Source organism: Berghia stephanieae, chromosome 11 (genome assembly GCF_034508935.2).
Source record: "Berghia stephanieae isolate SIO BIC M18660-M18661 chromosome 11, UCSD_Bste_1.3, whole genome shotgun sequence".
NCBI classification, from domain to species: Eukaryota; Metazoa; Mollusca; class Gastropoda; order Nudibranchia; family Aeolidiidae; genus Berghia; species Berghia stephanieae.
This window is the reverse complement of record NC_088370.1, coordinates 35,228,454-35,250,176: the sequence shown is the minus strand read 5'-3', so window position 1 is coordinate 35,250,176 and position 21,723 is coordinate 35,228,454. Positions and strand designations below refer to the sequence as shown.

Below are 21,723 nucleotides of genomic sequence, written 5' to 3'. Positions count from 1 at the left end.
ACTGTGAGAAGAGGATATCAGTGGAAATGAACCTGGGACTATGGAGTTGGGTACCAGACGAGAATGAAGCAATTACTTTTTTACGAAACCCGCCAATACCCACCGAAAAACCATAGACTTAGGTTTATTCCCCAATAGTGTACACTTCCCTGAGTCTCAGGTTCACTCCCCCACTGTTGCCTACTTTCTTTCCATAACTTTGTTGGATATTGTTGGGTTTCGTAAAAAAGTAATTGCTTTTTTTTTACGAAACCCAGTCCCAGGTTCACTCCCCAATGGTGTACACTTCCCTGAGTCCCAGGTTCACTCCCCACTGCTGCCTGCTTCCCCTAACTTTGTCAGGTTTCGGCGTGTTTCGGCAGGTTTCAGGTTTCGTAAAAAAAGAAACACCCCTAAAAATACCACGGGTATTCAGTAAATAGATGTCAATTGTAGTCTAATATTCAGTATCTGTTTAAATATTATTTATTATTATTATTATTATTATTATTATTATTATTATTATATTATTATTATTATTATTATTATTATTATTATTATTATTATTACTATTATTATTATTATATTATTATTATTATATTATTATTATTATTATTATTATTATTATTATTATTATTATTATTATTATTATTATCACGTAAATTTTAATATAATACTGCAATTAATTCACGGAAGTACATCATTCAATTAAAAATGGCAGAAAGTCTGGCCACATATTTATAATGAATCGGGATTGTCTTAGATGACAAAACAAACAAACAAACAAAAACAACAACAAGAACAACAACAACAACAAATGTGACAAACAGAAAAAAGCAAGATTTTAAAAAGTAATGAACAATAGAAAAGCTCATCAATGAAAAACAACAACGAGATTATAACACATAAAAGATATTCGTAATAAATCGATAACTGATTAAATAACTCCTACTACTTGATTTAAAAATCATAATCATAATAATGATGATGATGACGATTACAACAACAACAATAATAATAATAGTAAGTAGAAATAATAATAATAATAATAATAATAATAATAATAATAATAATAATATAATAATAATAATTAATAATAATAATAATAATAATATAATATATAATAATAGTATAATATAAACATTAAAATATATTACAAGCAAATAAAATGATTAAAACAAAAATATTGGGGAAAAATAAAAGTTAACCCGGCCGGGATTTGAACTCTCGAACCTTAAGTTCAGAGTCAAACAGCTTATCCACCAAGCCATGGTGTCACTGAACTTTTAGTGACATTTTAATCATGTCTATTTAGACATTAAAAAATGTATTTGAATGCCACTCTTCTTTTGATATTTTGAACAATGTTAATTGCACAATAGCAGAAATTTAAAAATAACGGTCAAAATATTTCTACAACTTTGAATCGGGCTGTCAGTTACTGCACGAGTTCAATCTGGTAGTAGGTCAGCAGTTTATTTACATTCAACTGAGATTGTCGCACTTTTCACTCTCTCTATAATAAAAGAGTTCCTTATGGATACTGAATAGTGGCAAAGCACTATTCAGTATCTGATACTGAATAACCACTTCCTAATAATAATAATAATAATAATAATAATAATAATAATAATAATAATAATAATAATAATAATAATAATAATAATAACAATAATAATAATATAATAATAAAAATAATAATAATAATAATAATAATAATAATAATAATAATAATAATAATAATAATAATAATAATAATAATAATAATAATAATAATAACAACAAAAATAATAATAAACTGTTTTCATCCTTTTCGGAAATTGTACAACGCACGTGGCAAAGAAAAGAGATGGATTAAAGTAGTGACATTACAAATACACAGAAATCACAGAAAATAACATGTAAATTAAATAAGAAGAATGTATCTATTACATGCAATAATATAGTGAATATTACATAGATATAATATAAACATTTGAAATATAATTAAGATAGTTTGACTTCTACAACGTTGTTATCGTGCGTTGCTCTCATCAGGAAGTGGAAGTGAAAGTAGATTGTTGTGTTTTCGTATTTTTATGGATTCGTGTTTATGGAGGTTCGTAATTACATAAAAGGTGTTTGTTTCTATGTCTGCATGCGGAAGTTAGTTCGTTTCTTCTGTTGAGTGTTGCTATGTTCGGTTTAGTGATGATGAAGAATTTTTCTTCCAAGCAGAGGTTGCAAATCTTAGAAGAGGGGGAGTACGACTGTGCTCTGGAGATGATTTTCCATGTGATGCTGTGTTGTATGTTTTTTTCTTTGAGGTTCCAAATGTGTTCGCTTAGTGTAGTAGAATGTCGTTTGTGTATGTTTCTGAAGGAAGATGTATGCAGGTTGTATCTGGTTTTGAATGGACACTCGGTGGGGCCAATGTATGTTTCTTGTTTTGGTGTGTCTGGTCGTGTTACTGTGGCTTGATAAATTACGTTTTGAGTCAAGCAATTGCCGTTTAGTGGGCATGTTGTCTGGGTCCTACAGTTGCATTTTTTCTCTAGGTTGTTGCTGGGCTGATCTGGCTGTGATAGTTTTCGGTTATTGTTGGATGAAATAATGTTTTGTATGTTTGGCATACAGGTGTATCCTATTTTGATGGTGTTTTTGTTCATGATTGGGTGTAGAACGTGACCGGGAGGGAAGCATTTTTGTAGTAGATTGAAGAATTTGTTACCGATAAAAGTTGTCACATTCTTGCTGTAGGGTGGGTTGAACCATGTTATGTGTCGTTTTCTTTGTCGTTTTTTTTTGTTGGGGTGGTAATGGTCTCTTCCTCATATTCTAGTTTGTAGTTATATCCACTTTTTTGTAGTGCGTTTGTGTACGGTGGGGTTGCATCGTTGAATATGTTGTTGTTTGTAGAGTTGTTAGATAATCGTTTGTTAATGCTCTCGGGATGTTTTTTATTATGGATGGCGGATGATTGCTGTGTCTATGAACGTACAATGGGATGTTGTTGGTTTTGAAAATGGTTGATAGGTGCCGTCGTTTAGGTTGATGGTTATTTCCAGGAAGTCGAATGTTTTTTTGTTGGCTTCAATTGTAATTTTCAGATTGTTGTTCTGGAAGATTTTGCATATTTTTTTCTTTATTAATTCTGTCTGTCTCGGTGTTTTATTGCACAATGCGAGTCCGTCGTCCCTGTATAGTCCAATGTTTATATCGAGATTTTGCATTTGAGAAAGTAGATATAGTCCGACGAGCTCGCATGTTTCTGCTCCATTGTAGCTCCCCATGGTGACATCAAAGTTTGTTGATTTTTTTGTCCATGCTGTTCCATTATTGTAAAGTGATGTATTCTTCGAGTGCAGGATAATATGTATTTCTTCTTCGGTGATGTTGTCGAAGGTTTTTGCGAACTGTGGTGCTTTGAGGAGTAGGGTTTTGGTGATTGAAGGGTAGAAATTACAGATGTCAAAAATGATTGCGTTTTGTCGTTGTTTGTTTTCTGTGTTTCTGTACCAGTTGATAACTTCAGCGGTGTTTCTCCATTGGTTGAATTCGGTTTTCTTGACGATTTTGGTGTTGATTCTGTCTAAAATATGTTTACTTATTTTTCCGATTTGTGATTTACATGGGTTTATGAGACGGCATTGTACGTTGTTGCGAAAGTTTGGTTTGAATCCATAAAAATACGAAAACACAACAATCTACTTTCACTTCCACTTCCTGATGAGAGCAACGCTCGATAACAACGTTGTAGAAGTCAAACTATCTTAATTATATTTCAAATGTTTATAAATAGCTCCTTTTATACTAAAGTTGAGCACTATTATTTCATGGTTTTTGTTTTATAATTCATAGATATAATATAGATATAGATAATATATAATATATATATATTATATATATATATATATATATATATATATATATTATATATATATATATATAATGTAGTTGAGTGGTTTGTCATTATGTGGTATTTTGTGTAGTTAGGAAGAAATTTAAGCCCAATTTCTAGGATCGATTCATGTTATCATCCGTTTTAGATTGCCGTATGAATATAAGTATATAAGTAAGGGTGTATCGGAAAATCGTTTGTCATCGATTTATACTCATAATAGAGAATCGTTTGTCATCGATTTATACTCATAATAGAGAATCGTTTCGATGTTCCATTGTAAGATGTGAGGATGTTGCGATCTTACTAAGTTAAAAATAAAAGAATGCCAACGACAAGTGAAAGATAAGATTATAAGTTTAATAATAAATAGACGAAGTGAAAGTTACTCCAATCGGAAGTAGTCAACCGGAAAGTAAACAGTATAAGAAGTGGCCAGATAATTTAGGGAGAAATCCACTAAACACTATTGTGTTTGTGTTGAGAATATTATTGGCTATTAACCCTCCCCTTACAACCACTTATTGGAAAATCATTACATTTGTTACGATACAACCGTCACTTTGCTCATCCAGATTTCATTTCTTTTTGCTATAAATATAAAAACTTGACATTCTGTAATAGAACTCATATTGTCAAACAATATTGTGTATAAAATGTGCTTGTTGCTTTTCTGTTTGAGTAAGAAATGTCTGTTTTTGTGTTGGGTGGGTGTGAAGTTTTGGGGAAAATTCTGAAAATGGCTGGTTAAGCTTAAAAACAGGCCAACTAACCTCGCGGGGTTTGTGTGTATTGAACCCGTGACCTCAAGAAGTCGGGGAGAGAGGCTCTAGTTAGACTACGGTTTGAAGCGACTTTTTTTTTGGGGGGGGGGGGGGGCGTGGATAACTCATGCGGTAGAGTCACGATCTCCCCGACCAGGCGGAGTTGTCGTACCAGTAAGGTCGCGGGTTTGGGTCCCCTTCGCCACCGCGAAGTTTTTATTCTCTGTAGTCTTCTGGTACTTTCCTTCTTACTTCATTTCTTGTTGTTATAGATAGAAACGTCGCGTCGTCGTGACTTACTTGACTTATTTATGCCTCTTGGCTCCTGGCGGAGCATAGGGCCTCCACAGCAATCTTCCATCTTTTTCTGTCCTTGGCACAGACCTTTGCCCCACTCCAGGTAAGATTGGAGACGCACAAATCTTGATGAAGGCTTCTCCTCCACGTCTGCTTTGGACGACCCCGTTTCCTCTTGCCCTTTGGGTTCCATTCGTATGCCTGCTTGGTTATATTGCAGGGCTCTTTCCGCAGGATTTGGCCAACCCATCTCGTGTCGTCATGCCTTATACTTTTCCGGTTCAGAAATCCTTAGAAGTGTTATGTGACTTATAATGAAAAAAGGTTGCATATTGAATCATATGATGGCATAACTATTTCAGTAGCAGCAGGAAGTGTGGATAGATTTCTATGAGTATTTTACGGGACGTTAAAGAGTTAGGACGGATTGTCGTCAGTGACGCCCAGTATTTATTCAGGCTAGAAAAGTAGATGCCACCACTCTGAAACCAAAGGTCAATTATACAAAGTATAGATAGAATGCGCTTGGCCAAGGAGTTCACAACATTGCCATCCGGAAGTATAACGGACCAACACACAAACTCTGTGTAACCATGAACTTTTATAGTTTGGTTAATACAGTTTAGTGAGAACAACTCACAAACGCGGATAGCAAAAACAATAACAAAGGCCTGAGTGACGTCATCTGCATACTATCTATAGTCCAGTCCTCCGGAAGAGTGGTTTTACACTTCCTATGAGATTTGAACCAGTTTGTTACATCACACTTGTGTTCTCAAATGTGGCCACAGTGACAACATATTATAATAAGGACAACTTAACATTAGGGGGGAAAAGTGGTCAAAATTTACCGAAAATTTATTTTTTTATTTATTTAGTGGATATTGCGCTGTATATCGGCTAGTGTTTGTTGGGGAGGCGGGGGAGGGGGGGGGCGGGGGGCGACGTGCACTTACGTACTTGCAAGTCTGACAGCCCAAATTGATATGGGCTTATTGGTGTAGTGAAAATACTCTAAAACCAAGGAAGAATGTTGTACATTGTACCACGACGTTACGCCAGGCCCAGAATGTGTGCACGTCGGGTAGGTTTTAGTTTTACTACAAATCCCAAAATATTTTTTCTTAAACCCGGGGCTATGTGGTCTTGTGTTATGACACTCGCTTTCGGGTTGGAAGGTCCTGGGTTCGACCGTAGCCATCGTTATGTTGTAGCCTGACCGTGGCCTTCGTAAAGTTATGGCCTCATACTGACCAAAAAATGACGTCAAAATGCCAGTCTTTTGCCACAAAACAAAACAAATTGTAAGTTGAATTCAATAGTGCAACCAATGAAATAACTTGTTTCCATGAGCACTACTAACGACAACTCCCTGGACGGTGCAAAAACAAAAAAATTGACGTTAAACTGCCAGTCCGTTTGGATTTCAGTATCAGGCTATAACATAACGAAATTACGTCCTGATTTTGAAATCCAAAAGGACTGGCATTTTGACGTCATTGTTTGGCTTTTGTACCATCTAGTGAGTTGTCGTTAGTCGAGCTCATGGAAACAAGTCATTTCATTGGTTGAACTATTGAATACAACTCACGATTTGTTTTCTTTTGTGGCAAAAGACTGGCATTTTGACGTCATTTTTTGGTCAGTGTCAGGCCATAACTTACGAAGGCCACGGTTAGAGCCGAGCTCGGCACATAGTTGAGTCCTTGGAAAAGACTCTCTTACTCACAGCAATTGGTAAACATAGCAAGCTACACAGGTTTTACTATCGATATGTCTGAGTAACATACCTACTGTTCTGGCGCTTGATCAATATAACCAACACAGAAAAGTATGTGTAAACTTAAACGTTTCTAATATTATGATCGAGATAACAGTTGATAACTAGTCACGCATTTGGGGTGTAAAACAACCATAACAATGATCAGAGAGAGGTCGATTTCATCGTCGACATCGTTAACATAATATAGCTCTCTAGGACTGGCAGTTTGACGTCATTTTTTAGGTTTGTGTAGCGTCGTAGCCATCGTTATGTTATAGATAGTATGCAGATGACGTCACTCAGGCCTTTGTTATTGTTTTTGCCATCCGAGTTTGTGAGTTGTTCTCACTAAACTGTATTAACCAGACTATAAAAGTTCATGGTTACACAGAGTTTGTGTGTTGGTCCGTTATACTTCCGGATGGCAATGTTGTGAACTCCTTGACCAAGCGCATTCTATCTATAGCCTGATACTGAAATCCAAAAGGACTGGCAGTTTGACGTCATTAGTTGGTTTTTGCACCGCCTAGTGAGTTGTCGTTAGTAGAGCTCATGGAAACAAGTTAGTTCATTGGTTGAACTATTGAATACAACTCACGATTTGTTTTCTTTTGTGGTAAAAGACTGGCATTTTGACATCATTTTTTTGATCAGTATCAGGCTATAACTTTACGATGGCTACGATTTCATTCACGTTATTGTTTATAAACAACCAACCATGCTTGTCCGACCACGTTTTAAGGTGTGTCACAAATCCCATGTTTTGATTGGTTAAAAATCTATTGGTTAACACTGTGGGGGAGCATATTATGTACACATAGAGCTTGAGTAATATTTTTATTAATTATCTGTTTATAATTCATGTTTATTTATTTATCCATTTATGTTTCTTTCTTTATCAATTTATCTATTGTTAGTTAAATGAACCACCACTGAAATTCAAAGAACCATTAAGCGGACCAAACATCACCAAAAGTGAAATTGAACATGCCATGGAACGAATGAGGGATGGTAAAGCAACAGGCCCTGATGAAATATCTGTAGAGGTATTAAAAAGCCTAGGAGATCTAGCAATTGATGAACTTCACATATTATTCAACAATATATACAATACTGGGAAAATTCCAGAAGATCTCTGTAACTCTATTTTCATAGCAATACCAAAGAAAGCAGGTGCAGTCAGATGCGAAAATTTTAGAACTATAAGTTTAATAAGCCACATCAACAAAATACTGTTGCGTATAATTATCAACAGGCTAAGGAATAAGATTAACCCCGAAATCGCAGAAGAACAATATGGATTCCAACCTGACAGAGGGACAAGGAACGCAATATACCTCCTCCGTGTTTTAAGTGAAAGAGCTATACAGGTTCAGACCCCACTATACCTCTGTTTTGTCGACTACAAAAAAGCTTTTGATAGAGTACGCCACGAAGAAATATTAAAACAACTGCACTCCATTGGCGCTGATGAGAAAGACCTCAGACTCATGCAAACATTATACTACACCCAGCAGGCATCTATCAAAATCGGAAACTCTACAGGAAATTCCATTCCTATTAAGAAAGGAGTCCGTCAAGGGTGTGTTGCCTCACCAGATCTGTTTAATCTATACCAAGAAACAATCATGAGGGGCATAAATAATATGGAGGGAATAAAAGTGGGAGGTCACAACATAAATAATATAAGATACGCAGACGATACGGTACTCATTGCAACATCAGAAATCCAACTTCAAAAGATTGTTGACAAAGTGGTAGTAGATAGTGAAGCCAAGGGAATGGAAGTGAATATCACCAAAACGGAATGCATGGTAATACAGAAAAACCCCGAAAACAACAACACCTGCAATATAACGATTCACGGCGAGCAACTTACCAACGTAGAAAGTTTTAAATACCTAGGTTCAATAGTGACAACAGATGGAAGATGTAACCGAGACATACGAGCAAGAATAACTCAAGCCAAACAGGCCTTCATGGACCTGGGAAACATTTTGAAAAACAAACAGATGTCGTTCGGGATTAGATTCCGAGTCTTGAAGTGCTACGTGTGGCCAATCTTGTTATACGGATGCGAAAGCTGGACTACAAATGCAGAAACACAAAAGAACATTGAAGCTTTTGAAATGTGGTGCTTGAGAAGGATGCAGAGAATATCGTATACTGCACACAAAACGAACGAAGAAGTGCTAAAACAAACATACCAACAAAGGAAACTAATGCCCTTAATAGTGGATCGACAACTATCCTTTTTCGGACACATAGTAAGGAAAGATAAGAATGAATACCTGGCAAGTTGTGGAAAAATACCTGGTAAACGCGCCCGGGGGAGACAAAGAAAAACACTCATAGACCAACTGAAGGGCTTCACCAGCCTAACAATCCAAGAGCTGTTTGAAAAGGCAAGAGACAGGGAGGAATGGAGAGAGATAATTCATGCAGTATCCGAAGCCTGGACCAGGCATGGAACCTAGAAGAAGAAGAAGAAGAAGATTGTTAGTTTATTCATCTATTTGTTTTAAGTTAATAACTTTGAATATTTATTCATTTAATTATTTATTTATTTGTTTATTTATTTATTTATTTATTTCACAGGTGTGAGATTTTACCCTACATCATTGACTCAAAAGTATAAATTTTGCCATTTCGGAATGAAAGAGCCGGATTTTTCAACATTTCAAACAATATAATATTTTCTCATCACCGCTCGCCGCAACTCGCCACATCTTTTTATTCTTTCACTTTACCCTTCGTAGGTGTTTTTGTGGTTATTCAACATTGCAAGAAGAAAAAAATGGAGTGTAACATAACCGTGGATGACTGTGGTTTTAAGCCTCTCATCAGTGACGAGACTTTTTACTATTTCCGCGTCGTCAATTGGTCCATTCTCGTAGGCCTTGTCAACTTACTCGGCGTCATTAGCAACGGAATCAACATGGTCGCCTTTTACAGAATGGGATTTTCAGAGAAAAATGATATTAATATGAGTTTATTCGCTCTCGCCATCTCTGACTTCGGATCTTGCATCACGTCGATTTGGTTGTCAATTGCTATGAATCCTTGGTTCAGACAGTTAGATTTATCCTTCGAATCCGATGAAATATCGTATATTCTCGGCGCGTGGCCCCACGTGGTTTTTACAAAGATCACAACTTTCATCACGGCTCTTATCATTTTTGAACGATGTCTTTGCGTGTGGCTGCCCCTGAAAATCAAATGGATTTTCACCAAACGTCGGGTCTTGTGTTACCTTTTGTTTTGCTACGCGTTCAACATCGCTTTGGTTGTGCCGATTTTCTACACGAACAGGATTGGAACAAGATTTTACATTCAGTACAATAAAACGCTGTTAGGGCTCGTCTTCACAAATGACCGAGAAGAGATTGAATTTATTTTCCCCACAATCAACGTCTTTCTATCTATTTCATTCTTCATCTTTATCATAATATCAACGGTTTTACTTGTAGTAAAACTTAAAGAAAAATCAAAATGGCGGATGGAATCAACGCACCAGGCGAGTTTAAAAACAGAAAGCGATAAAAATAGTAACAGCAATGGCGGTGGGGAAAACGCTACTGGTAAGACTGTAATCAGCAAGGACCAGAAAGTTTCGAGGATGGTGGTGTTTATTTCTACGTTATTTCTTATTTGTTTCTTACCCACGGTTGTATTACAACTGGCCATGTGGTTGGATAGAAGAATTTCGGTGGAGGGCCAATACCAAAACTTCAATAAATCGATGGCCTCATTAACATTTTTGATGGAGTCTGTGAACGCCACTTTAAACGTCTTGATTTACTACAAAAACAGTTCAAATTACAAGGCTGTGTTCCACCAAATGTTTCCTTGTAGAAAACCCGAGACAAAATAAACGATCACCTGGTGAATAACTAGGGGTAGAGAAGTCGTGACGTCACAGCTTCCTTTTGTTGTTCCGGTTCAAAACTCCATAAAAGTGTGTCACCAAACAGTTCTTTGGATGGCTAACAATGAATAGTTTACATTATTTGATCATGTCGATGTAGCGGCTATGTGGTCTAGTGGTATGACACTCGCTTTCGGATCGGAAGGTCCTGAGTTCGAGCCTCGCGCTCGGTATAGTTGATTCCTTGGAGAAGGCTATTTACTCACATTCCCTCATCGTACTCAGGTGTAAAATGAATACCTGGTCGTTAACAGCTTTGTCTCCGTCCGAAAAAATTGTAAAATCGCCTAACAGGCGTCCTGTCCCGTCCTAAATGTTAGCTATTACTGTTGGCCAGGGACCCCTTGTAAAGCGCTTTGAGCATATTTAGTGGATATGGCCCTATATAAAAAACGTGCAAAGCTCAATAACTGTATCAGAAGCAGGATGTATAAGCAGATTCTTATGCATTAACCCTCTCCTTACCAACCACAGAAGAATTGTCACATTCGTTACGATTTTATGAACATTTTTCTTAATCAAATTAATTCTTATACAACACAAAACAAGAAGAAAATTCTTTGTCATAGCGTGGCCTTCATAAAGTTATGGCCTGACACTGACCAAAAAATGACGTCAAAATGCCAGTCTTTTGCCACAGAAGAAAACAAATCGTGAGTTGTATTCAATAGTTCGACCAATGAAATGACTTGTTTCCGTGAGCTCTACTAACGACAACTCACAAGGCGGTGCAAAAACCAAATAATGACGTCAAACTGCCAGTCCTTTTGGATTTCAGTGTCAGGCTATAACATAACGATGGCTACGGTCATAGCCATACTATAAGAACTTAACGCTGTTTTATAAGATTGTCTTACTGAACAAATTACCTTTTGGTTTGTCTTTATTAATGGATTTTTGTGTGAGGACATATCTGGAATATTCCTGAAAATAACTCTCTCCTTACCAGCCACTTTCCGGATTTTCTCCAAAACTTCACACCCCACTAACACAAAAATAGATTTTTTATCACTCAAACACAATAGCAGTAGATAAGTGAATAATAATAATATATCTTTATTGTCCTAAAAAGTGGCATAGTAGTCATCGACAAAAAAAACAAAAACAAACAAAAAAACCGGCATCAACAACAACAACATCATTATCATCATCATCATCATCATCATCATCATCATCATCATCATCATCATCATCATCATCATCATCTTGCGATAAATAATTTCTTCAGCAAAACACACTGTTCATTTTCTTTAAATTTTATGATGTACAATAGAAATTTGAATAAGAAAAATGTTGGTTGTATCGTAAAGAATGTGACGATTTTCCTATAGTTGGTAAGGAGATGGTTAAGGGGCGTACAAGAGCGATGATAGATTACCTTTATAGATAGTATGCGTTTGGCTAAGAAGCTCATAACATTGCCATCCGGAAGTATAACGGACCAACACACAAAACTGTGTGTATCCGTGAACGTTTATAGTCGGGTTAATACAGTTCAGTGAGCATTACTCATAAACGCGGATGGCAAAAAACAATAACAAAGACCTGAGTGACGTCATCTTCGAACTATCTATAAAATAAGACTTTCTTACGTCAGAAGATCAAATGGACAATGTATGTATCCAGTTGTAGCCATCGTTATGTTATAGATTGTTTGAAGATGACGTCACTCAGGTCTTTGTTATTGTTTTTTTTTTTTCAATCCGCGTTTATGAGTAACGCTCACTTAACTGTATTATCCAGACTATAAGCGTTCATGGATACACACAGTTTTGTGTGTCGGTCCGTTATACTTCCGGATGGCAATGTTATGAGCTTCTTAGACAAGCGCATTCTATCTATAGCCTGATACTATAGATAGTTCGAAGATGACGTCACTCAGGCCTTTGTTATTGTTTTTGCCATCCGCGTTTGTGAGTTGTTCTCACTAAACTGTATTAACAAGACTATAAAAGTTCATGGTTACACAGAGTTTGTGTGTTGGTCCGTTATACTTCCGGATGGCAATGTTGTGAACTCCTTGGCCAAGCGCATTCTATCTATAGTCAGTCTTTTTGGGTTTCAGTGTCAGGCTATAACATAACGATGGCTACGCACTGAGACCCAAAAGAACCGGTCTTTTGACGTCACTATTTGTTTTTGTTTTTCACCGGCTAGTGAGTTGTTGTTAGCAGAGCTCATGGAAATAAGTGGTCCCATTGATTGAACTGTTGAATACAACTCACAATTTGTTTTCATTTGTGGCAAAAGACTGGCATTTTGACGTCATTTTTTGGTCAGTATCGAATTTATATGTTTGACCAGTTTGACATTTAATTCGGCTTTTAAGAATTTGGTTCGTTCCGACATAATACCGTTTTGAAACGATGGGTCACAAATCATTATGTCCCACCATGCCTACATAAGCATTCTGAACTTAAAGAAAGTTAATAATTCAGAATATAACGCACTAGGGTTCATTGAAAGGAACATCAGACATTGCCATGCAAAGCTGATAGAAACCGCCTACATAACTTGTACTTTTATAGATAGTATGCGCTTAGCTAAGAAACTCATAACATTGCCATCCGGAAGTATAACGGACCAACACACAAAACTGTGTGTATCCATGAACGTTTATAGTCGGGTTAATACAGTTCAGTGAGCATTACTCATAAACGCGGATGGCAAAAAACAATAACAAAGACATGATTGACGTCATCTTCGAACTATCTATAGATAGTATGCGCTTGGCTAAGAAGCTCATAACATTGCCATCCGGAAGTATAACGAACCAACACACAAAATTGTGTGTATCCATGAACGTTTATAGTCGGGTTAATACAGTTCAGTGAGCATTACTCATAAAAGCGGATGGCAAAAAACAATAACAAAGACATGATTGACGTCATCTTCGAACTATCTATACAGTGTCTATTCGTAGCCATCGTTAACTTATAGCCTGACACTGACCAAAGGATGACGTCACTCAGGTCTTTGTTATTGTTTTTTGCCATCCACGTTTATGAGTAATGCTCACTGAACTGTATTAACCTAACTATAAACGTTCATGGATACACACAGTTTTGTGTGTTGGTCCGTTATACTTCCGGATGGCAATGTTATGAGCTTCTTAGCCAAGCGCATACTATCTATAGCCTGACACTGACCAAAAAAGGACATCAAAATGCCAGTCTTTGACCACAAAAGAAAACAAATCGTGAGTTGTATTCAACAGTTCAACCAATGGGACCACTTGTTTCTATGAGCTCTACTAACGACAACTCGCTAGGCGGTGCAAAAAAAACAAATAATGATGTCAAAATGCCAGTCTTTTTGGGTTTCAGTGTCAGGCTATATAACTTAACGGTACGCACTGAGACCCAAAAGGACTGGTCTTTTTACGTCATTATTTGTTGTTTTTTTTTTTTTTGTTTTTTGCACCGCCTAGAGAGTTGTCGTTAATAGTGCTCATGGACACAAGAACTCCCATTGGTTAACTATTGAATACAACTCACGATTTGTTTTCTTTTGTAGCCAAAGACTGGTCTTTTGACGTCATTTTTTGGTCTCTGTCAGGCTATAAGTTAATGATGGCTACGGTCTATAGATAGTTCGAAGATGACGTCACTCAGGCCTTTGTTATTGTTCTTGCCATCCGCGTTTGTGAGTTGTTCTCACTAAACTGTATTAACCTGACTATAAACATTCATGGTTACACAGAGTTTGTGTGTTGGTCCGTTATACTTCCGGATGGCAATGTTGTGAACTCCTTGGCCAAGCGCATTCTATCTATTCCACTGAATGTGCTCATACAAGGGGTCCCTGGCCACCACCAACCCTTAACATTTAGGACGAGACATGACGCCTGTATATAGATAGTATGCGCTTGGCTAAGAAGCTCATAACATTGCCATCCGGAAGTATAACGGACCAACACATAAAACTGAGTGTATCCATGAACGTTTATAGTCAGGTTAATACAGTTCAGTGAGCATTACTCATAAACGCGGATGGCAAAAAACAAAAACAAAGACCTGAGTGACGTCATCTTCGAACTATCTATAGATAGGATGCGCTTGGCTAAGAAGCTCACAACATTGCCACCCGGAAATGTAATGGACCAACACACAAACCTATGTGTAACCATGAACTTTTATAGTCTGGTTGATACAGTTTAGTGAGAATTACTCATAAACGTGGATGGCAAAAAACAATAACAAAGACCTGAGTGACGTCATGTTCGTTCAATCTATAGATAGTATGCGCTTGGCTAAGAATCTCATAATATTGCCATCCGGAAGTATAACTGACCAACACACAAAACTATGTGTAACCATGAACTTTTATAGTCTGGTTGATACAGTTTAGTGAGAATTACTCATAAACGCGGATGGCGAAAAACAATAACAAAGACCTGAGTGACGTCATCTTCGTTCTATCTATACATTATGTATGTATATTATTACTTTCTGACTCTTAAAGGACAAAAACTCAAAACGATCCATGACCTTCTCACAATAATACGCTTCAACAGTCGTTACGTCACTTCCCTCGTATTGACGCATGGTAACTTAGTAACTGGTTCTAAATTATCGGAACAAGGGCGGACGCCCTTACGAAATACTTTTCCGACGAGCATAAAAGTGTATCCAGAGGAGAAAAACATAATAAATCTGATCATGTTTTGACTTTTGTACATTCTGATCACATGACATGTGAATAAGTTCCTTGTCAGCATGAAGAATAAAAAGCACCAGTTTTCTTTGTTTAGAACCAAACTGCTAGCCCTTGCTGGGCGGACGTGACGTCAGACTATTAAATCCAATTGTTGTTTATCATATTTTGCTTGTAAATTTCTTCTTTAGTAGAGCGTATTATGTTGGGGTTTGTTTTGTTTTGGTTTTTCTTTTTTGTTTTGTTTTGTTTTGTTGTTGTTGGGGGGGGGGAGGGTTTATGGAAACATCCCTTCCTGTTTCATATGTAAACACCCCATTGAAACGGTAACCAGCAACTTGCTTGAATGCAATCCTCTTGAAGTCTTCAAAAGAAAAAAAAACCTTGAGCTTTTAAAAAGAGCAAAATCCACTTAACGTGCTCAAAGCGCTTTACAAGGGTTCCCTGACCAACAGCAACATGTAACATGTAGAACAAGACATGACGCCTTTTAGGCGATATTACAATTTTTTCCGACAGAGACAACGCTGTTAACGGCCGAGTACTCATTTTACACCTGATTACGGTGAGAGAATTTGAGTAAAGAGCCAATTCCAAGGACTCAACCATGCGCCGAGCAAAGCATTGGTTTTGAAACAACACTAAACGATAGAGTAATTCCTCTTGAAGAAAACAAGACGTAAATTATTAAAATCCGTCCTTAAACAAAATATCTATAGACTTTTTCTGAGACTCATCACTCAAAAGTGGAAAATATCGGGTAACAGCGTAGCCATCGTAAAGTTATCGCCTGATACCGTAGCCATCGTTATGTTATAGCCTGATACTGAAATCCAAAAGGACTGGCATTTAGACGTCATTTTTTTGGTCAGTATCAGGCCATAATTCTACGAAGGCCACGCTGATACTGACCAAAAAATGACGTCAAAACTTAGTAACTGGTTCTAAACTATCGGAACAATGGCGGATGCCTTTATGAAATACTTTTCATACGAGAATGAAAGTGTATTCAGAGGAGAAAAACATTATAAATTTGATCATGTTTTGACTTTTATACATTGTAAGGAAATGCCTTTGCGTTTTAAGGCGCTGTAGGGAAATACCTGTGGTATGCACGACTCAGGACATCCAACCTTATCTTGATTTATTTCTTTTGTCACTCTAAAACGTGAGGGTGTAGCATTTCCGTCGTGTCTCAGAGTCTGATCTTCGACATCCCCAATTTAATCCCTGACGTTATCGGAGCTGTGAATGGCCATTGTCTCCATAGACCATGGTTGACTTCGTGACGATCCATCCATCGTACGCGCTTTGTATTCATTTAGGGGTGAACGTGTTTAGGGGGAGAAGAACATTAAATTACAACACCCACCCCCATTTCGCCTCGAGTTTTTTTCCATGATTCATGCGAATAGGGATGGTAAAGATAGTGACTTTTAATTTCATCTTCAGTTCTGCTGTAAGTCCGTGGTGGAGAAGGACGTTTTGTATTTTCTGTTGTGAAAGTCCATAGTAACGTTCTATCACGGCTTCTAACTCCTGTCTCTGTTGTGAGACAGTATTACCAAACAGAAATTAATGTTGTTTGATTTCTTTTGAGTAGTGCTCTGTTGGTGAGATTTCAGTGTTATTTGTAATCTATTGAAATATTGTGTTCTGTTGTGATTATCGGCATTTCTGATTTATTTGATTGTTTATCATAATAGTGATACCCGAGTTTCCAGTGCTATCTTGCGATGTGTTACTTATCCGGTTTTATACTGAGTTTTATATCGGTGTTGATATTTTAAAGAATTGATTATCATTGTTTTCATTTTCTGTCCCAAATCTAGAGATCTGGCCTTTCTTTAACCTTTTTGTGACTTTACCTGACCATCAAGTCACCTTTATGTGACTCATTGTAACATCAATGAACATTGACTATAACGTATAACCTTTAATAACAAGAACTGAAACCTATTACTTAATGAACAAAAACAAGAACTGAAACCTATTACTTAATGAACAAAAACAAGAACTGAAACCTGTTACAAAATAGACATAATTACATACTGTGACCTATACATGATTTGAAAAACAATCCATTGTTTGATAACAGACATTGTCTGGAACCTAATACATTGGTACTGTGTGTCATTCATCTGGACATTTAGCTCATCAATAACCCACACTTGGAATAACACACAGGCAACTACAGCACGTAGAATATCATCTTCACACAGACGGAGATAAGTTGGGGACCCTGAGGTCATACAAACTAAATAATCATGTTTTTCTATCATTATTCATATATCATTTAGCTTTATATTCACATCATTCACTTCTATCACCAACTCATCATATCTGTCAATCATTAGTTTCATCAATATTATTTTGACATTTATCCTTTTATCACTGACTATATTATCAATATCATAATTCTACTTAGAAGCGTCATCTTGATAACATTCATTACATCAACATCATCATCATTATCATCATCCACCATACCATCTTGATTCATCTGCTATATTCAATCATATACATTTCATTTATATCCAGCTCATTACATTAATTAATAAACACTTCATATCATATACACTTAAATCTCGGACTTGTTGTGTTCATAATTTGTGAATCTTTGGCAGTCAGCCTCACCCCCCCTTTTTATTTTTTTTCTTATATAAGTGTCGCCGTCTGGGTCCGAACCGTGCACACTCGTGCCCTGACCGTGTGACATAATTTGGTGGAGCTGCCGGGTAGGATATCTGATTGCCATTGTTTTTGCATATTGTGAATTGATAAGTTTTGAGACACACATACATCTATACACACCAAGAGTAATTGTATAATTGCAGTTATATCTAGCTAGCACTTAGCCACGAGCTGTTTTTAAGGACTAACAGTTTTGAACCTAGTTCCTCTTCATATATTGTTTCAGTCGATAACACAGGTTTCATTAATCTTGTTACACCCCCTCCTCCTCTATTATATAGATAATCCACTTTAATCGCTCTAAACACCTCTCCTCATTTCATTGTCATCCACAGTCTCGGTGATTATTCAACCTTATCAAAGTTATTCTTTTGCTCTTCCCTTTAGCGACGCCATTGGCTGTCTACGTTTTCTATTTGATTTTTCATTGTATAACATTTTAGTTTACGGCCGTTTCTGCCTACATTACAGTTCCAGACATGAGTACTAGCATTGAAAAGTTAGCTAAGATTGGATCATCTTTGGGTCTCTCAGGAAGTGATTTGAAAGACTGGATAGAGAAGACTATCAAAGATGAAGACGACAGAAAACAGGGAGAACTTGAGGCAGAGAGGGCAAGGGCGGAAAGAGATATCGAAATTGAAAGAGAGAGGTTAAATTAGAGACGGAAAGGTTGCGAGAAGAGACAGCACTAATTACTTTGCGATTGGAATTGCAACAGAGGAAAAATGAAGGCAGGGAAGAGGGAGCAATCGGAGGTCAGGCGGAAAGTACTAGTCACATGAAAACTATTAGACTACCAAAATTACCACCTTTTCATGCTGCCAATGATCATCTCCACGACTATCTTCAAAGATTCGAAAGGTATGCGCGAGTAAATGGATGGGAGGAGGAAGATTGGGCCACCCACCTCAGCGCTCTCCTTACTGGCAACGCCTTGGAAGTATACAGTCGCCTATCCGACGATGAGGCCAACAACTACTCTATCCTGAAGGCAAGCCTCCTTAAGCGATATAATTTAACGGAAGATGGATTTCGCAAAAATTTTCGCAAGTCAAGACCGAGTCGGGAGAAAGCATTGAGCAGTTTAGTAATCGGATTAGCAGTTACTTCAGCAAGTGGGTGGAAATGGCAGGAAAGAACAAGGAAGATGCCGGTGACATCACTGACCTAATTATTAAGGAGCAGTTGATGGACATTTGTGGGCGAGAGCTTCTCGTGTTTGTCAAAGAAAGAAAGCCCGCAAGTGTGAGATCAGTTGTGGAACTGATCAGTCAATATATAGATGCTCACGGCTCAGCAGGTGCCTTCACGAGATCAGCACAAATCAGAACAAAGCAAGAGATGGACTCGAATCAAGTAAGGCCAGAGAATCTCAACCAGAGAGAATTAAGCGGACCGCCTAGGAACGGTCCAGTCACATGTCACATATGCAAGAGAGCGGGACATATTGCCAGAGATTGTAGAACAAAACCCGGACTGGCCGCAGTAACGGTCAGTATATGTGACTACTGCAAGAAACGGGGGCACACTTCGATAGACTGCCGGAAAGGCAGTTTGATGAGAAGAGGCTACAACCTCCACAGGTCGCCTCAATGTCAGCACCTAACTACACTGACGAAGATTCAAAACAATGCAGCCATGGGCACCTGCAACTGATGTGCGGCTGCACACTCCCAGTAACGTCGGCCTTATGCCTGGGCCACGAGGGACGAGACAAGAATATGCCGGTAGCCAACGGCTTACTAAACGGCCGACCGGTGACTGTACTCCGGGACAGTGGATGCAGTTGTGTGGTGGTCAAGAAGGGCCTAGTTGACGGCAGTAGCAGGGAACACGGAAAGTCCCGGTCCTACTTGCTGACGGCACTGCTAGAGGGACCACGACGGTGGACGTCACCATTGACTGTCCATATTTTAAAGGTGAAGTCAGTGCGGTGGAAATGGAACACCCACTATTTGACGTCATCCTTGGAAACATACCAGGGGCGAAATGTCCTGGTATGTGTAACAAACGTTCTGTGCGAGCAGTCGAGACACGAGGCTCAAAGCACAAGAAGACGAAGAAGTTAGTGACGTTACCTGCCCCGAAAATTGACGTGACGCCCGCATATTTAAAGGCTCAACAAGAAGCTGACACATCAATAGCTAAAGCTAGAGAGTTTGCAAGCAGCGGTGAGAAGAAAATCACCAACAAGATAAGTAAACAGTGGTATGCATACGAGGACGGAATCCTGTACCGCCACTACACTTCGCCCAAGGTACACCATGGAAATCCAACGAAACAGGTGGTGCTACCGAAGGGACTGCGTATCACAGTCATGCGGCTCGCGCATGAGGGTGTCTTTGTTGGACACTTGGCGGCCAAGAAGACAACAGAACGCATTCTAGAAGCGTTTTATTGGCCGAGCATTTGGACTGACGTGCGCAAATATTGTCGTTCATGCGATGTATGTCAAAGGTGCGTACCGAAAGGTAAAACACAGAAAGTTCCCCGTCAGGAGATGCCCTTAATTGAGACTCCATTTCCGCGTGTTGCTGTCGACCTCGTGGGACGATCATGCCGGCATCAGACAAGGGAACCAAGAACCATGGTCCGGACTATTCAGCCAGGCAAGCTGATGAAGACATTGCTCAGGCATTTCCTGGTCTTTTAGACATAATCCAAGATTTTGTCTTAAGTGGGGGGCTGTAAGGAAATGCCTTTGCGTTTTAAGGCGCTGTAGGGAAATACCTGTGTATGCACGACTCAGGACATCCAACCTTATCTTGATTTATTTCTTTTGTCACTCTAAAACGTGAGGGTGTAGCATTTCCGTCGTGTCTCAGAGTCTGATCTTCGACATCCCCAATTTAATCCCTGACGTTATCGGAGCTGTGAATGGCCATTGTCTCCATAGACCATGGTTGACTTCGTGACGATCCATCCATCGTACGCGCTTTGTATTCATTTAGGGGTGAACGTGTTTAGGGGAGAAGAACATTAAATTACAACACCCACCCCCATTTCGCCTCGAGTTTTTTTCCATGATTCATGCGAATAGGGATGGTAAAGATAGTGACTTTTAATTTCATCTTCAGTTCTGCTGTAAGTCCGTGGTGGAGAAGGACGTTTTGTATTTTCTGTTGTGAAAGTCCATAGTAACGTTCTATCACGGCTTCTAACTCCTGTCTCTGTTGTGAGACAGTATTACCAAACAGAAATTAATGTTGTTTGATTTCTTTTGAGTAGTGCTCTGTTGGTGAGATTTCAGTGTTATTTGTAATCTATTGAAATATTGTGTTCTGTTGTGATTATCGGCATTTCTGATTTATTTGATTGTTTATCATAATAGTGATACCCGAGTTTCCAGTGCTATTTTGCGATGTGTTACTTATCCGGTTTTATACTGAGTTTTATATCGGTGTTGATATTTTAAAGAATTGATTATCATTGTTTTCATTTTCTGTCCCAAATCTAGAGATCTGGCCTTTCTTTAACCTTTTTGTGACTTTACCTGACCATCAAGTCACCTTTATGTGACTCATTGTAACATCAATGAACATTGACTATAACGTATAACCTTTAATAACAAGAACTGAAACCTATTACTTAATGAACAAAAACAAGAACTGAAACCTATTACTTAATGAACAAAAACAAGAACTGAAACCTGTTACAAAATAGACATAATTACATACTGTGACCTATACAGGATTTGAAAAACAATCCATTGTTTGATAACAGACATTGTCTGGAACCTAATACATTGGTACTGTGTGTC

The 21,723-nt window shown here is 38.0% G+C and overlaps 2 protein-coding genes across 5 annotated transcripts in view; both read left to right on the top strand.

The window, feature by feature from the left end:
* The window catches only part of LOC144956826 (uncharacterized), a 13,716-nt gene extending 3,063 nt beyond the window's left edge, over window positions 1-10,653 (top strand). Inside the window, exons 1-2 of one of the 4 annotated variants that reach the window (XM_078887574.1) lie at window positions 4,482-4,517; window positions 9,281-10,653. In XM_078887574.1, coding sequence (XP_078743700.1) covers window positions 9,480-10,556 — 1,077 coding nt within the window. In that variant the 5' untranslated portion in view covers window positions 4,482-4,517; window positions 9,281-9,479 and the 3' untranslated portion in view covers window positions 10,557-10,653. Of the gene's footprint in view, window positions 1-4,481; window positions 4,518-5,978; window positions 6,005-7,595; window positions 7,729-9,280 lie in introns of those variants that run through there. The other 3 variants (XM_078887573.1, XM_078887571.1, XM_078887572.1) reach the window with 3 other exon arrangements.
* Window positions 10,654-19,151: 8,498 nt separating this feature from the next.
* Window positions 19,152-20,279, top strand: LOC144956405 (uncharacterized). Its single transcript, XM_078886906.1, has 2 exons — window positions 19,152-19,297; window positions 19,501-20,279. The coding sequence occupies exons 1-2, from the start codon at window positions 19,152-19,154 to the stop codon at window positions 20,030-20,032; spliced, it is 678 nt and encodes a 225-aa protein (XP_078743032.1). The 3' UTR covers window positions 20,033-20,279.
* The last annotated feature ends 1,444 nt before the right edge of the window (window positions 20,280-21,723 follow it).

What these genes read in the sequence shown, in the direction of transcription:
- LOC144956405 (XM_078886906.1), top strand. Translation starts at nt 19,152, where the DNA reads ATGGACATTTGTGGGCGAGAGCTTCTCGTGTTTGTCAAAGAAAGAAAG. An exon ending in TCAGCACAAATCAGAACAAA is followed by an intron (nt 19,298 to 19,500) that starts GCAAGAGATGGA and finishes ACACTTCGATAG; the next exon opens with ACTGCCGGAAAGGCAGTTTG.